Source organism: Balaenoptera physalus, assembly GCF_965194825.1.
Source record: "Balaenoptera physalus genome assembly, chromosome: 2".
Taxonomy (NCBI): Eukaryota; Metazoa; Chordata; class Mammalia; order Artiodactyla; family Balaenopteridae; genus Balaenoptera; species Balaenoptera physalus.
This window is the reverse complement of record NC_138883.1, coordinates 154143731-154161635: the sequence shown is the minus strand read 5'-3', so window position 1 is coordinate 154161635 and position 17905 is coordinate 154143731. Positions and strand designations below refer to the sequence as shown.

General features: G+C 42.0%; 1 protein-coding gene and 1 pseudogene across 2 annotated transcripts in view; one reads left to right on the top strand and one right to left on the bottom strand.

Annotated features, from left to right (window-relative positions):
• The window catches only part of NET1 (neuroepithelial cell transforming 1), a 53458-nt gene extending 51047 nt beyond the window's left edge, over positions 1–2411 (bottom strand). The window contains exon 1 of the mRNA XM_082450253.1: positions 2134–2411. Coding sequence (XP_082306379.1) covers positions 2134–2261 — 128 coding nt within the window. The 5' untranslated portion in view covers positions 2262–2411. The remainder of the gene's footprint in view (positions 1–2133) is intronic.
• LOC309654728 (tubulin alpha chain-like 3 pseudogene) lies at positions 2260–17872 on the top strand (annotated as a pseudogene). Its single transcript, XR_014268282.1, has 3 exons — positions 2260–2401; positions 10410–10676; positions 16674–17872. The product of XR_014268282.1 is annotated as a tubulin alpha chain-like 3 pseudogene (transcript).
• Positions 17873–17905: the final 33 nt, after the last annotated feature.

The following is a 17905-nucleotide window of genomic DNA, read 5'->3' as shown; positions in this document are numbered from 1 at the left end:
CAGGGAAGCCCGACCCTGGCTTCTCTGCAGTCCTTGAACATACCATATAGGATTCTACTTGCACTTACTGCCTTTCTCCCCAAATATTCACATGGCTTTGTTCCTTAGTTTCTTCAGATCTCTGTTTAAATATCATCACTATCATCAGAGAGGCTTTTCCTTGTGATCTTTTAAAAACAGCAACATGACCCTCTCCTTATCTCTATCCCCCTTAGTATGCCTCTTCACAGCATGACCACCTGATATTTTATTATTTATTTCATTATTGTCTTTCCTCCCCAAGCAGACTTTAAGCTTCAGGAGAGCAGGGACTTCATCTGTTCACCAGAATTCCCAGTATCTACAACAATGCCTGGCACTAGGCAGGTGCAATGAATTTAACACTGCCCCACTTGATGTTTTTGAAATTCTATGTTCATTTTCCCTTAACTAGGCTTTCCCGATTCTCCTATTTCTCAGTCTCGGAGATGATGACATCTCTCTCTCTGCTCTTTCACTTCCTCTTAAATATAGGCTGTAATCAGTATAAAAGTTTCAGGCAAGGGTTATCGTAAACTTCAAAATAAAAATCAATATCTAATGAAAAAGATACTGTTCTCTCTGCATGATAACTTACAATGAGTTTATAAATGCCTTGTCCATGAAAGTAAGGTGTTTTCCTTTCTCTCAAAAAGGGATTGGCGGACCTCCCTGGTGGCGCAGTGGTTAGGAATCTGCCTGCCAGTGCAGGGGACACAGGTTCGATCCCTGATCCGGGAAGATGCCACATGCTGCAGAGCAACTAAGCCTGTGAGCCACAACTACTGAGCCTGCGCTCTAGAGCCTCTGAACCACAACTACTGAGCCCACGCACCGCAACTAATGAAGCCTATGCGCTCTAGGGCCCATGCTCTGCAAGAAGAGAAGCCACCGCAGTGAGAGGTCCGTGCACCTCAATGAAGAGTAACCCCTGCTCGCTGCAACTAGAGAAAGCCTACACGCAGCAACCAAGACCCAACGCAGCCAAAAATAAATTAATTAAATAAATTTTAAAAAAAAAGGGATTGGCACATCCAGGCATGACTGGAATGTAAATTATGTAAGGAACTGCAGTTTATCTCAAGTAATAACGTGAAGTGGACCACAGTGCTTCTGAAAAGATGGAGCAGATGTGGAATTATAGATAAAAATCGACAAATAACAGTTAACATTTGTTGAGAGCTCTCTGTGTACAGGGTTACACACATGACCTCACTGAATTTCACAACTTACAGGAAGTGGGTACTCTTATAATCCCATTTGATGGATGAGGACACAACTTCAGGGATGTAAGGTCCAACTGCCAGTCACTGGAACCCACCCTCTGCAAAACCGTGAGGGGAAAGCCACGCCTTTAGCACTTTTCCACCCTCTCCTCTTGCAGACACAGCCTCTGAAACCCTCGGCTAGTGTCCTTCCTTTGCAGACACACGGGACAGAATGTGAAATGGGTCAACAGCTAAAAAGTCGGCGACCATCCTCCTCGCTCTCTTTACCCAGGAGGCTGGGGCCGTGAGCTGCGCTGAGCACCGACTTGGCCAGGGCTCCAAAGGAGGGACTCTGACCTCGGCAAATCTTTTCATATTAATGCTCGTTTTTAGGCTAAAAGTTTGGCGTCTGGTAGAAGTCCTCTGGCTCGAGGGACGATTTCTGTCCCCCGACCCAGCAGTTCCCCGTGGGCATTTAGGAACCTTCCCAATTCCAGCCCGAAACCTGCCGGATGTGCAGAGGATCTCCAAGGCCCCCTGAGGGAGGTGGGGGAGGGGGAGGGGAGGAGACTGGAGGAAGGGGGAAGGGGAGAGGTAGTAAGGAGAGGCGTGGGAAGAGGAAATAAAGGACGAGGGAGAGGATGATAGGGAGAGGATGATAGGAAGAGGGGCAGGAGGGTGAGAGGAGGGGGAAGAGGAGGAGGAAGGAAAAGAAGGGGGAGAAGAAGGAAAAAGGGGGGGAGAAGGGGGAGGGGGGAGAAGAGGGAGGGGGGAGAAGAGGGAGGGGGGAGAAAGAGGAGAAGAGTAGGCAGCCCGGCCCTCCCCTGCCCCTCCCCTCCTCCCACCCCCGCCCCAGCTTCGGACCCGACGCCAGGGGTCCCCAGGCGCCACCGCCCCCAGCGCTCACCTGCCGTCTGGCCCCGGCCCGGGGGTGTCGGCCGAAGGCTCTGCGGCGCCGCCCCCGCTGAGTCCCGAGGCCCGGCGGCTTCGCCTCCGCGGCCGGCTCTGCTCCTGGGCCGCCAGCTCGGGCTCCATGGCGTGGAGGGGGCGGCGCGGTGGCCGGGTGCCCGGGAGGCCCGCTGGGAGCCGCACGGCGCCCGGCCGCTTCGGCCCGGAGAAGGGTTCCTGTCAGGAGGGCGCCGCCACCGCCGCCTCAGCCATCGCCATCTTCCGGGGTTTGAAAATGGCGGCTGCGCGGCGACCAGCCAGTCAGGGGACGGCGCGCGGTTGCTAGGAAACGTGGAGTCCCGCCCCTCTCCTCCTACCTCCAGGCGCTTAACTTTATAGAAACTAGAAGGGGAGGGTAGTCGAGGGGGGTCTCCCTGTTGAAAACGGGTGACCTGGGATTTAGTTCTGACTCCATTCCTAAATCTCCAAGGCCCGATTAGTAGTTCACAGTTCATTAGGACTTTCATCACAAGCCAAGGCAAATTGGAAGCATTTTAGATCTTTCTTAGCATGTGGGGAGAGGTTGAAAGTAAAATGAGGTTTGCACACGCTGAATTATTCATGTGAGATAAATCCCGAGTCACCAAAGGTATTGGAAAAATGTGTTCTCAGGGCTGTCTCTAGGAAACCAGTAAATCTGATTATGAGACCTCCTGTCTCCAGAGCAGAAGAGAGTCCAAGTGCCTTCATCCTCTAATTATAAGAAGGCACTACAGCAAGTAAAGGACCTTCTCAAATAAAAAAGAAAATTGTTAAATAGCACATTCTTTGGTTTAAGATACTGCTTTCTTTATGTCAGAGGCTTTAAAAATCACCTCCCCTTTCACACTCTGATTCCCTTTCTGGGAATCCATCCTAAGAAATAAAATTGTATATACATTGAAGGGTGGCAATATATGCCACCCCCAAACATGCCGCTTTGGCAGGAGGATTATTTTTAGCTGCAGGCACTTGAAGAACACCAGGTGCAAGAAGGGCCTTCTGACCTCCCCCTTTCTTCATGAAAGCAGGAGATAAATCTCCCCTGTGATAGCGGCCCTCCCCATATCAGGAGGATGGGGGGAGTCAGGGACAGAGAATTCTGTACAAACAGAACTTGTTTAAATAACTCTTATCTTCCTTTGGTCTCCCCGTGTATTTTACTTACTCTTCCACAATTCCCTCTCATTGTCCAACCTCGTACATAAGCACTAAGGTTTTGCTCCTTCTTTGGGTCTTTATTTTCCTATGGAGGCTCCTCTGTACATGTAAAAATCTGTTTGCTTTTCTCCTGTTAATTCAAATTCTGTCATTTTAACTCTCATGCCCAACTGGATACCCTAAGAGGGTAGAAGTAAAGTTTTGTTTCCCCTAAAACATGAAGATATTAATGGCATTGTTGTTTATAATATCAGATAAAACAAAGACGATCTAAATAAATAATAATAGGAAAATGATTAATTATGGTTGATCCACTGGAAAGAATATTTCAGCCAATAAAAGTTAACTATGAAGTGTGTAATAGAATAGTGTGTTGTAATTTTAAAAGAAAAACATGGAATATAGAGGTATATTCAGTTATGAATTACAGAGATTTAACAGAGGAAAAAGATGAAATCAATGTATTAAAATTTCTCTAGGTGGTCAGATTTTGGGTATTAAATTTCTTTTTTAAACTTTCCTGTGTTTTATAATTTTTTTAAACCATGAGGTACTGAACTTGCACTACAGTTATGACACAAGGAAAAAAAGTTATAGTTTTTTTTTTAATTGAAATATAGATTTACAATATCGTGTTAGTTTCAGGTATACAGCACAGTGATTCAGTTTTATATATATATATATATAATATATATTACATATACATTACTTTTCAGATTCTTTTCCCTTATAGGTTATTACAAATATTGAAAAAAGTTTTAGCTTTAAAAAGGGTAAGGGTAAGAAGTTAGAGAGCAAGATGCCCATGGCTAAGAATCACTTCTATTCTATCTCTCCCCAAAAATTAAGGAAGAAAGTATTGCTTTGTAGCAGTTAGAGTAAAACAGTACAGAAATGTCATCTAGGGAGTTGGTCTCCACCAGACAGAGCTTCATAGGATGCAAGGATTTAGATTGTACCATATGAAATTGCTGATATTTGACCTTTTTACTCACAGAAAGAACAATTTCATCCTTTCAACCTAGTACTTAGTTGAGATCATCCGAAGTTAGAATCTGTCCTCAGCTCTTCGATGGTATAAAAGGAGATGATCAGTCCTTTGGGAACTTGTGATAATCAATTCCCACAGTGATAGGTAATCCAGAATGTGGATGTGGGGATTCCCAGTGGGGAGGGATTTCTTACCAGTGACTAGAATACTGTTGTTTTAGTCAGAACATCCCTTTCCAATTTTCAGACACTTGTGAACTTACTATTTTGTTCAATTACTCACAAGTGTTGTATTTACTGAATTCCTATTATAAGAGGCCCTGGCCTATACACTAGGAAAGCAGTGAATAGAAGACAAATTTTAATCAGAAAATTGCTGGGTACCATAGAAACAGAGCAAAGGACAGTGGATTATTCTGAAGGTTGGCTATTCAAGACATGAAAAGTCTGGTGAACTGTCTTGATCCTACAAGAGGTCAACGTTCTAGTGTCTGAATGTCCCTGCCCCCAAATGCAATGTCTTACCCTGCCTAGGATAGCGCTGAATACACGACAAATGTTCCCTGACATATTAACGTATTAACAGGACAGGGTTTGAGGAAACTGTTTAACATATTCTTCAGGACAGAGTTTGAGAAAACTGATAAAATTTCAGTCCCTATCTATCGATCGATCAATCTATCTATCTATCTATCTATCTATCTGAAATCAGACTCTAGATTTCCCTTCCTGAGAAGATATTCCTGTTATCTTTTTTTTTTTAATTAAAAAAATATATTTATTTACTTATTTGGCTGCGCCAGGTCTTAGTTGCTGTGCTCGGGATCTTCGCTGTGGCATATGGGATCTTTAGTTGCAGCATGCGGGGTCTAGTTGTCTGACCAGGGATCAAACCCGCTCCCCTGCATCAGAAGCACGGAGTCTTAACCGCTGGACCACCAGGGAAGTCCCTCCTGTTATCTTAATTGGACCTAAATGTTACCCAAATTTCTTTAACCATAGATTTACAACCATAGATTTACAACTATTCTTAGGGGGGGATTTCCTCAAAGATTATTTCCAAAATCTTCAGCAGTTTGCAATGACACCGATCACTATGCAGGTTGATATTACACATATTCAACAACTAGTATACAGATATAAATTAATATGTAAATCAAGCATTCTAAAATCCATTCCCTTATATTATCTAGATAAATCAAACTCTGTTTTTGTAAAACTGCTTATCAAGCGATACATATGCTGGTTTTCATACATTCTTAATACAAGAGGAGGATTCTTTCTTAAAGACATTTGTTATTTTCAACCTAGGTATACGTCGCAAGCAGATTTGTATAAGCTTTAGAGAATTCATCGGTAGTTGTGCACAGACTTTATCACAGGGTGTTCAGGCAGGCCCATCACAGCTCCTCTGACACCAGAAAATTGAAAAACTGAAAAGAGGCTGTGCTGCTTTAAGCGTCTCAGCCCTCAGGTGGAGTCACTTCCTGCCCTTTGATAAAGCTCACCTGGGCGGCTCCTCCTGTCAGTACCACTGGGCAGCGGGGCACCTGCAGATCAGCATGGTAAGTGGCTTCTATGTTGCTGACAGTGTTGCTGTCAGCAGTTGTAGCAACTTTTTTTCATCATGTGTGTCTCTCTTTTCCCCCACCAAACAATTCTTCATAGATTCCTAACACAAGAGAAGAAATTTTTAAAGAGGCATTTGTTTTTTTAAATATCTGTGTTTGGATCAGCTTTGAATGTGCTCTGAATCTCATCTATTCATCTGTAATTCTGCTGCTTTTAGGACAAGCTTTGTTGATTTGTAGTGGTTCACTGCCTTTAACGGAAGCACTGAGGCAAGATCCTCTCCTTCCTTTAGTTTTTACATTTGCTTTAGACCGAGTGTGCTGGTTTTTCTGTAGAAATCAGTGGCTTCGTTTTTAGTTATGCTTTCAGAGTTTCTGGGGACTTCAGACCCAGGTCACCATTGCTGAGCTCATAAATGTGAGGTTGGGTGAAGGGCAGGGACCTCTATGTTGTCCTCTCTTGAGTCTAGTTCTTTGGGGACAATAATTAATACAGTTACTTACAATAATTCTGTTTGGGGACCACCTCTTATGATTCACTTTCCTTTCACTCTCTTGGTTCCTTTTTTTTTTTAATTGACATAGAGTCGCTGTACAGTATTATATGTTACAGGTGTGCTATATAGTGATTCACAATTTTCAAAGGTCATACTCCATTTGTAATTACTATAAAATATTGGCTCTATTCCCCATGTTGTACAATGTATCCTTGTCACTTATTCTATACCTAATAGTTTGTACCATTTAGTCCCCTACCCCTAAATTGCCCTCCCCCCTTCACTCTCCCCTCCGCTAAGCACTAGTTTTTCTCTATATCTATGAGTCTGCTTCTTTTTGTTATATTCACTAGTTTCTTGTATCTTTTAGATTCCACATATAAGTGATATCATACATGTTTGTCTGTCTCTGTCTGACTTATTTCAATTTTCCAAGTCCATCCATGTTGCTGCAAATGGCAAAAATTTGTTCTGTTTTAATGGCTGAGTAATATTCCATTGTGTGTGTGTGTGCGTGTGTGTGTGTGTGTGTGTGTGTGTGTGTGTGTGTGTGTATACGACTTATTTATTATTTATCCATTCATCTGTTGATGGACACTCAGGTGGCTTCCATGTCTTGGCAATTGTAAATAATGCTATTATGAACACTGGGGTTCATGTGTCTTTTTGAATTAGTGTTTTTGTTTTTCTCAAATATATACCCAGGAGTGTAATTGCTGTGTCATATGGTAGTTCTCTTTTTAGTTTTTTGAGAAACCTTCATACTGTTTTCCACAGTGGCTGCACCAATTTATGTTCCCACCAATAGTGTTATCTCTTATGTTCCAGTCACAGTAATTTTTAGTCTTAGAATTTTTAATTCTTAAACGGAAGCAAGCATTCAAATTGCTTTTTCATCTTTGATCTTCTCACCCCATTGGACTCTCTCTCCAACATTTTAAGGATGTTTATTTTATATTTTGCTCTTAAAAATTATGCCTTCCTACATCAGGGATACTTGCAGTAATGGAAATGCTGTGTTTTGACTGTATCAGTTTTGATATTCTGGGTGTGATCTTGCAAGATATTTCCACTGGGGGAAAACAGGTAAGGGATCCATGAGCTCTTTCTGCATTATTTCTTATAACCACACATGAATCTACAATTCATATTTATCTCAAAATAAAAAGGTAATTAAAAAATTGTGCTGTCCTAGTAATTCCCAATAAGCTTTAAAGCAGCATTTATTAATGTGCTGTGACATCACTACTGATATTCAGTGGGCATTTTACAGTCTTTTTTTTTTATATAGTGTGACTAATATTTTAACAGATAGTTTGGAAAGGAGGAAAAGGCTAAGAATAAGGTGGAGATAGCCTTCTGTCCCCGGGACACAGTTATGAGATAAACTCAGCTGCTTCTCAAACCAGGATGGGCAAGATTGGTCCTTCTTGGGCCAAGTATTCCTGCCAAGTTCAAAAAGCTCAGTCTCCCTCCTATGTCTACATCACTTGGGAGAACAGTCCCCATGAGGAGCAGTAATTGCTTTTCATGTTGGTGATTATTTTTACTGTGAATATTAAGAGCAAGTACCCTGTGTGCATGCCCTGTGGACTGGGTGGGAAACAGCCGTGGAAGGATGTTGTGAGAGAAATCTACATGCAAGTGGTTTTAATGACGCAGAAACAAAGAATTCACCGCCCCTTCCTCCCGCCCCGCCTCCCCCCCCCCCCCCCCGCCACTTTTAAGTTTGTACCTAAATCTAGGAATTGGGGTAAGTTTTGATCTGATTACAGTAGCTAATGTACTGAGATCATCTTAAGTCCTTTGGGAGGAGAGAGGAATGAAGCTGTGCTTTGCAGACTCAGGTGTTAGAAGGCTGTTGATGATGGAATATGTTGTTTTGATTTTTCTGTGCCAGATAGAGGTTGGAAAAATTGGTTGGTACTAAGTGAAGTGCTTTGTAAATTGAGTTCACTGCCTTTGTCATGAGAGACATGGTTGCATACAAAAGAAATCAGAGGGAAGTTCTACTCAGGTAACGAACTTGAATTCCTCCTAAAGCACAGAGCGCTGTGTTGTTATGCCCTGTGACTCAAGGAGACAAAGTACAGGGTTTGTGCGGCTGAGCACAAGCAGAGTGAGCAGAGTCCGGGTCAGATGGCAGGGTTGCGACTGGCCACAACGACCTCCCTCCCCTCCTCCAATCGGTGGTCTTTTTGTGGTTGAATCTCAGACCTTGGGAAAGTGCAGCCACAGACAGAGGAGGGCGGGGTTGCCTATCAGCATATCAGGCAGACAGCCTGAAGGGTCCTGATGATGCAGGAGACAGACTTCTCACCCTGTAAGACCCTCTGCACAGACTTGTTCCACGACCATTGGCAATCAAAACACAACGATATTAAAGCCAGCAATTGCTGTCCCTTTAGATTTTTAGGATTTAACTTTTTCTCCCCTCTCTTAGATGAGTAGATATTTAAATTACAAAAAAAAAAATTGTTTGCCTTAAAAAAAAAAAAAGGTAATTTAAAAGTGGGAGAGGAGAAGGGAGGCTAATGAGGGTGAAGAAAATAAGTAAGTTTAAACAGGAAAAAAAATTCTACCCAGTTGTAAATAGAGTTAATATTTTGATGCATTTTAAAGACTTTTTTCTGTGCTTATTTTTACTTTTATTTTATTTGTTTATTTTTATTGATGTATAGTTGATTTACAAAGTTGAGTTAGTTTCTTGTGTACAGCAAAGTGATTCAGTTATACATATACATATTCTTTTTCATATTCTTTTCTATTATGGTTTATTACAGGATGTTGAATACAGTTCCCTGTGTCATACAGTAGGACCTTGTTGTTTATCTATTTTATATGTAGTAATGTGTATCTGTTAAACCCAAACTCCTAATTTATTTCTCCCCTCTTCTCCTTTGGTAACTATAAGTTTGTTTTTTATGTCTGTGGGTCTGTTTCTGTTTTGTAAAGAAGTTCATTTGTATCATTTTTTTAGATTCCACATATAAGTGATATCATATGATATTTGTCCTTCTCTGACTTACTTAGTGTGATAATCTCTAGGCCCATCTATGTTGCTGCAAATGGCATTACTTCATTCTTTTTTATGGCTGAGTAAGCTTATTTTTAAATGTATTTGACATCATACTTTATATACAATTATATAACTTGTACGCTTTCACGTAACATTTTAACATAAGCATTTCCCATGTCATACAATTTTTTGGTAACTATTGAAGGTTTGCATAGCATGCCATTGTATCAATGTACTTTCCTTTAAATGCCCAACAATAGGTAGATGGTTAAGTAGATTGGTTCTTGGTTTTTACTCTTATAAATAATGATACCGTGAATGCCATTTTGCCTAAATCTTTGCATTTTAGATCATTTCTTTCTTTTGTAATTCATTTATGTCATTTGCCTATTTATCTAATAGATGTCTCAAGTATTTTTTAATTGATGTATATAAAATTGCCTTATGTATAGCTCATATATGAAGGGCTATACATAAATCCTTTTTTATATACATCAGTATTTTTGTTTATTATAGTATGGAGTTCTTACATTTTGGGGTTATTAAATCTATAGCATGTTTCCTTGGTAAATTTTGCACTACTTTTAAGCTTAGAACATCCTTCCTTATTTAGATCACATATGAACAGTAAATGTAAAATCTCAAGATATGAGATTTACTGCAGTGGGTTTTAACATATATCAGGCTGTACATTGATTTTGGTTTTATTCCTTTCCAGTAACTAATTTTTTTTCTGGGTGAGAAAGCTTGATTTTATTCATATATGATATGTCTTAACTCATTCTTAGCCCATTACACAATAGGTGCTTAATTTATGTTGTTTGAACTGGAGTCCTTGGTTTAATTGTTCCTGAAGCTTACCTGTACCTTGGTTTTTGGTTTCCATGAGACAGTTTTCGTTAGCTTCATCACAAAGTTCTCTTGCTGGCATACGCTAGCCTGCTTTCTCTCAGCCCTGAGTGGACATGCTGAGTGATGTAGCTCGTGTTATCATGTTAGGAAGGTGCACAGCTGTAATTTAAATACTATGGCTCATTTCAGAGGGAGTGCCTGTCTGTCCACATTGGCCAAGCTGGCGTCCAGATTGGGGATGCCTGTTGGGAGCTCTACTGCCTGGAACACGGAATCCAGCCAGATGGTGTTGTTCTCGACGGCAGGCAGGATCCGCAGGCACGTGCCAAAACGGAGCCTATGGGTGCATCTTTCGATTCCTTCTTTTGTGAGACCAGAGCTGGGAAGCACGTGCCCAGAGCACTCTTCATGGACCTGGAGCCAACTGTTGTAGGTAATGTACATTTTACGTTCTAGTGTACTTAACCGGGTCCACAACCCAAACAAGCAAGTATCAGTGGGTGGGATCATCAGATTATATGAATCTATCTGAACAGGATCATATGGCCCTTTTCCAAATTTAGAGCATCTCTTAGTGGACACTTAGGGTGATCAGAATGACAAACAAACCCAAAGGGAAGACTAGCTTAGGCTCCTTTTTCTGTGTGATGAAAAGAATGAAAACCTTGTTAGTTTCTCCACACAATCTACTGTAACAGAACACGAAATCTTTTCCTGGGTTTGAAAGCCAGTTGCTAGAAGCTTCTGACAAAGAATCTGAAATTTGGCATTACCTGCTTTTAGAGAATAGAATAGTTGAACATGATTCCAAAGAAGGAAGGAGCTAAATAACTCTTCTAATTGTGGGGAAATGATGATTAATGATTATAAAATGATTACTTATGATTATTAACAGCAGATGTTGTAGTATCTCGTGCAAAAACACTTGAAATGGAGCTGGCGAAATGCTGGGGAGAGAAAGGGTCTTGCTGACTTCAGAGAAAACTACAGAGGAGGGTGGGTTTGGGTTTGGTACTCTGTATCAATTATTTTCTGCTGTGTAATAAATTGCCTCCAAACTTAGCAGTTTAAAACACCAACGACCATTACTTTGTCCATGAATCTGCAGTTTGGACAGGGCTCAGAGGACAGCCCCTCTCTGGTCCATATGGTGTCAGGAAGGAAGACTCAAGTGGGAACCGGAAGATTCACTTTGAAAGTGGCTCACTCGCTTGGCTGGCGATTTGGGGCTGGCTGTTGGCTGAGAGCTAAGCCAGGGCTGTGGGGTCTCTGTGGGCTGCTCGGGCGTCCTCGTGGCATGGCAGCTGGGTTCCAAGAACAAGCATTCCACGAGAACAAGGCAGAAGTCCATGGCATTTTTATAACCTGGCCTCAGAAGTCACATTGTGTCACTTCAGCTGTCCTCCATGGGTTGAAGCGGTTACAAAGATCCATCCTGGGAAGGGATATAGACCTCACCTCTTGATGCAGAAATAGTGAGGTTCTAGAAGCACAAGTGAGATAGGAAATATCATTACAGTCATCTTTGGAAAATACAATCTGGATTGGAGTTCATTTCCTCATCAGAACGAAGTCAGAATCAAGTAACAAACTGATGGAGAAAGTACGTTGATGTCAATGTGAGGGAAATGATAGAAAGTTTTTTTAAAATTAATGGGTGGAAGTTAAGAAATGTCAAGGCCAAGATGTACACTGATTCAGTATTACTCCGCTAAATGTTGTGAAAGAATTAAAAATAAGGAGCTACTGATGGCTTCAAGAACAGGCAAGACTAGTATGGAACCTGAGAGAGGCAATCACGTCATATTCTGACTTGAGTTATAAGTGCCCTAAGAGAATATCTGAATTTTTGTTTCAAACAAATGGGAGTTTGCAACTGTGAGCTTTAGCTGGAGTCTGGTGTGCCATGATGCTGGGCAGGGTAGAATACGTCCCCAGAGGACCTTGGTAAATGTAGCTGAAGGAGCAACGTGAGAGGCCACATCCCAGCATTATGAATATTGTGGCAGATATTGTAACTTGTGCTAATCCAAAGACCTAGGCAAATAGGAGGACCCAGAATCAGAAGCTAAGCAAGCTGCAGGAGAGACAGTTGGCAGGCAAAGACCAGAAGAAATTCCCCAATCCTCTAGAACTCAGCCTGGAGGGAGGGCAATTTTGAGGATCTTGAGCTGGTCCAAACAAAGCACCATAAGCTCCAGGGTTTAGAGAGGAGGCACTGATTTTCCTTGTTTTATTCAACAAATAAAAGTGCCTCATATGGCTAGACACTATCTTGACATTGGAGAGATATATAGTATCAGTCTTCCTGGAGCTTACATTCTAGTGGGGTGCAGACCTATAAAAGCCAAATAGTGTGTCTGGTGGCGATCGGAGCATGGGGAAAAACAAAGCAGGGCCGTAGGGGAAGGGAATATTGCATGTGGGCTGAGGGGGCTGTTTTTCAAAAGGAACATCAAGGAAAGCTTTACTGAGGAGGTGGTGTGTAGGGATCTGAAGGAAGTGAGGCCTGAGCTTTACCCCTATGGAAAAGATCAGAAAAGACCTTATGGACCAAGTGATAGTTCCTCTGAGTCTGGAAGACTGGGCAGGAGGATTTTAATAGTTCACAGGTGAGAGAGAATGGAAGCCATGAGCAAAGACACATCCAGACACCTGTGAGTGTTGTTTCAGCTTGAAAATGAGGAGGACATTGATATAGGGGAGTCCTAGAAGGCTTAACCTGGAATGGAGGTAAGGAAGCCAAGGAACCATCAAATAATAATCATGTTTAAAAACCACCAAAGTCCCTGTGGATGCTGGTTAAGGATGCTGGGCCAGGTACATGATCTCTGAGCAGGGTGGAAACATGGCAGAAGTTTGTGTACTTGTGAATGGTGGTGCTATATCACTGATCTCCCTGAAAGTGGATTTTACTGAAAGAATTTATGGAACTAACCACCCTCAAGAACTCAATTGGACATTGTCTTGAAGAAGCAGGCTTCCATAGATTCTCTACTTAAGCTGAACTCAGCCTTATTGCTTCAGGTGAGAAGCAAATAGTCTACCTGGAATAATATGCCCACTTGTTTGTAAATATATCTTTAAAACATCCCAACTTTGGTGGTTGTTTTTTGGTGTGCATATGTTAGTTAAAAGTAATTTCAACTCAATTTTATTAAATTTAAACATTTAGGGGTGTACCAAATTGTGGTCATGTACATGGTCATATACAGGAGAGCAAGGTGTACTGAGGGGACCACCTTGCTCTTAGAAAATGAGTGCTTTTCCTCTTAGGCAGGAGCTTCTAGGTGTCTGATGCCAATGCCATTGGGGTACATCTGCATAAATACATGACATGAAGCCAATTTTATCATTATTATTTATAATTGTTATATGGGCCATGCATCATGCTCTGTGGTCTTTAATCCTCATGATAACTCACTGGGGTAGGTCTTGCTATCATCCCCATTTGTGAGAGGATATAACTGGGGCTTAGAGACACTAAGTAACTGCTCTATAGCTAAGTGAGGAAGGCCAGCCATGCACCCAGGGAATTGATTCTTGAGAACATGCTCTGAACTGCTATGCAATGCGTATCCCACCCGCTGTAACCAGGGCAACATTCCCAGAGCCTCCCTAGCCCTCAAATGCCGCTGCGTCAATCTTCAGGAATCACACTGTTTGGATAATTCTAAGATAGGAGAGTGTGACCCGGGCCTCAGACATGCTGTGTTTTGATGTTTTCTTGTGCTGCCCGGGGTTTTAAAAGGGAATGAAACCAGCAAGGGTTGTGCTTGATTGTAGACTACTGACATCTTCACGCTATTTCCCTGCTTTAAGCGTTTGTGTTAACTGCACTGAGTGGTGTGGGCATTTGAGTTTGCATGCTTCTTTGTGAAAGCCTCTCTTTTTTTTTTTAACATCTTTATTGGAGTATAATTGCTTTACAATGGTGTGTTAGTTTCTGCTTTATAACAAAGTGAATCAGCTATACATATACATATATCCCCATATCTCCTCCCTCTTGCGTCTCCCTCCCACCCTCCCTTTCCCACCCCTCTAGGTGGTCACAAAGCACAGAGCTGATCTCCCTGTGCTGTGAGGCTGCTTCCCACTAGCTATCTATTTTACATTTGGTAGTGTAAATATGTCCATGCCACTCTCTCACTTCGTCCCAGCTTACCCTTCCCCCTCCCCATGTCAAGTCCATTCTCTACATCTGCGTCTTTATTCCTATCCCACCCCTAGGTTTTTCAGAACCATGTGTTTTTTTTTTATTAGATTCCGTATATATGTGTTAGCATACGGCATTTATTTTTTTCTGACTTACTTCACTCTGTATGACAGACTCTAGGTCCATTACTTCACTCTGTATGACAGACTCTAGGTCCATCTACCTCACTACAAATAACCCCATTTCGTTTCTTTTTATGGCTGAGTAATATTCCATTGTATATATGTGCCACATCCTCTCTATCCATTCATCTGTTGATGCACACTTAGGTTCTTTCCATGTCCTGGCTACTGTAAATAGAGCTGCAATGAACATTGTGGTACATGACTCTTTTTGAATTATGGTTTTCTCAGGGTATATGACCAGTAGTGGGATTGCTGGGTCGTATGGTAGTTCTATTTTAGTTTTTTAAGGAACCTCCATACCGTTCTCCATAGTGGCTGTATCAATTTACATTCCCACCAACAGTGCAAGAGGCTTCCCTTTTCTCCACACCCTCTCCAGCATTTATTGTTTGTAGATTTTTTGATGATGGCCATTCTGACTGGTGAGAGGTGATACTTCATTGTAGTTTTGATTTGCATTTTTCTAATGATTAGTGATGTTGAGCATCCTTTCATGTGTTTGTTAGCAATCTGTATATCTTCTTTGGAGAAATGTCTATTTAGGTCTTCTGCCCATTTTTGGATTGGGTTGTTTGTTTTTCTGATATTGAGCTGCATGAGCTGCTTGTAAATCTTGGAGATTAATCCTTTGTCAGTTGCTTCATTTGCAAATATTTTCTTCCATTCTGAGGGTTCTCTTTTCATCTTGTTTATGTTTTCCTTTGCTGTGCAAAAGCTTTTAAGTTTCATTAGGTCCCATTTGTTTATTTTTGTTTTTATTTCCATTTCTCTAGGAGGTGGGTCAAAAAGGATCTTGCTGTGATTTATGTCATAGAGTGTTCTGCCTATGTTTTCCTCTAAGAATTTTATAGTGTCTGGCCTTACATTTAGGTCTTTAATCCATTTTGAGTTCATTTTTGTGTATGGTGTTAGGGAGTGTTCTAATTCCATTCTTTTACATGTAGCTGTCCAGTTTTCCCAGCACCACTTATTGAAGAGACTGTCTTTTCTCCACTGTATATTCTTGCCTCCTTTATCAAAGATAAGGTGACCATAGGTGCATGGGTTTATCTCTGGGCTTTCTATCCTGTTCCATTGATCTATATTTCTGTTTTTGTGCCAGTACCATACTGTCTTGATTACTGTAGCTTTGTAGTATAGTCTGAAGTCCGGGAACCTGATTCCTCCAGCTCTGTTTTTCTTGTGAAAGCCTCTTTTGAAGCATATAACTAATCATTTAGATTGGTATGCTTTTCCAGCACACAGCTGGCTCTTTATTTTAAAATGCAAAAGTGCCACGCGTGTGTGGTGGGTTGAGTGTTGTCCCCCCCAAAACTCTGCATCCACCTAGAACCCCAGAATATGAGTTTATTTGGAACTGGGGTCTTTGCATAGTTAAGATGAGGTAATACCGGATTAGGGAGGCCCTATGTCCAATGATCTGGTTGGATATATGGATGATATATGGCCCATATAACAATTATAAGTAATAATGATAAAATTGGCTTCATGACATGTATTTATGCAGATGTACCCCAATGGCCTTGGCATCAGATACCTAGAAGCTCCTGCCTAAGAGGAAAAGCACTCATTTTCTAAGAGCAGGGTGGTCCCCTCAGTACACCTTATGAGAAGAGAGAACACACGGACAGGGAAAGGGGGCATTGTGATGGGGGCAGAGATAATGTGATGTAGCTGCCAGCCAAGAACTCCAAGAACCGTATGCAGTCACCAGAAGCTGGGAGAGAGGCACGTGGCAGTTTCTCCACCAGAGCCTCCAGAAGGAACCAACCCTGCCGACATCTGGACATTGAACTTACGGCCTCCTGAACTATGAGGCAATAAGTCTCCCTTGTTTTAAGCCACCAAGTTTGTTGTACTTTGTTACAGTGCGCTGAGAAACTAATAAAGGGTGTATGATGGGAAAACGTGCTTTCAATTTATATGGGGATAATTATACCTTTTCCTCAATTAAGAAAGGCCAGTTGGGCAGTTTAAATCCATTTCTTTATAGGACATTAGCAGACAGAAAGCAGGTCAGTGTACAGGGCTGTGCAAGAGTTAGGGGTGGGATGGAGTGGACTGCACTGACCTCCTTTCCTCTCGGCAGACGAGATCCGTGCAGGCAGGTACCGCTCACTCTTCCACCCGGAGCAGCTCGTCAGCGGAAAGGAGGATGCTGCAAGTAACTACGCCCGTGGTCGCTACTCTGTGGGGCCGGAGATCCTCGATCTGGTGCTGGAGAGGCTCCGAAAGCTGGCAAGTGGCTCCTCTCTCCTTCCACAGGCAGTGCCTGTGTGCCTGTGATCCTGCGGGACCTGCCCAAGCAGCACTTTCTACCTCCGCCTCCATCACCACCCAACCTCTCCCCTGGGAGCCTCCTGCGCATGCTCAAAGCTCGGCTGGTCCTGATGTGGGCACTGACTACCTTCCTTACTAGGCAGGGGAAAGAAGCCTTTGCACTTACTTACAGCCCCCATCGACTATTTTGTTTTTCTTTTTATATTTATGAGGAAATGTTTTATTCCCCCCCCCCTGTTTTATTGAGGTATAATTGACCTATAACATTGTGTAAAGTTAAGGTGTACATCATGGTGATTTGACACAGGAATATATTGCCAAATGATCACCACAATCAGGTTAGTTAATACATCTGTCCCTCACATAATTACCTTTTTGTGTGTGTGGAGACGACAACATTTAAGATCTGTTCTCTTAGCAGCTTTCAAGTTTACAACACAGTGCTGTTAACTACAGTCACCATGCTGTACATTAGATCCCAATAACTTAATCATCTTATAACTGGAAGTTTATACCCTTTGAGCAGCATCTCCCCCCCGACCCCAGTTCCTCACAACTACTATTCTACTCTCTGTTTCTATGAGTTTGGCTTTTTTCGATTCCACATATAAGTGAGATGATGCAGTACTTTTCTTTCTCTGTCTGACTTATTTCACTTTGCTTAATTGCCCACAAGATCCACCCACGTTGTCACAAACAGCAGGATTTCCTTCTTTTTAATGACTAGCCCCTATCTACTCTTGCTTCTGCTGACTCATGGCTTATCTTTTTATCAGAGACTTCCAAAGAACTCTAAAACTTGTCATTTTCCAATAGTTACTAAGATTTGTAAAGTTAACAAGAGGCACATCCTACCTGGAGATCAGTTACTCTTTACTGACAGTTAATTCTTCCCTAAGGACCTGTGTCTGGAGAATCCTTTGTCTAGTAAAAATTTTGATGTTTGGCATAATCATTAGGGAATACAGTACCTTTTACACCAGCACAGTAGATTGGGTGTGAAAGTGAAAGGTACTTCATCTACTGGTGGGGGGGGATTAT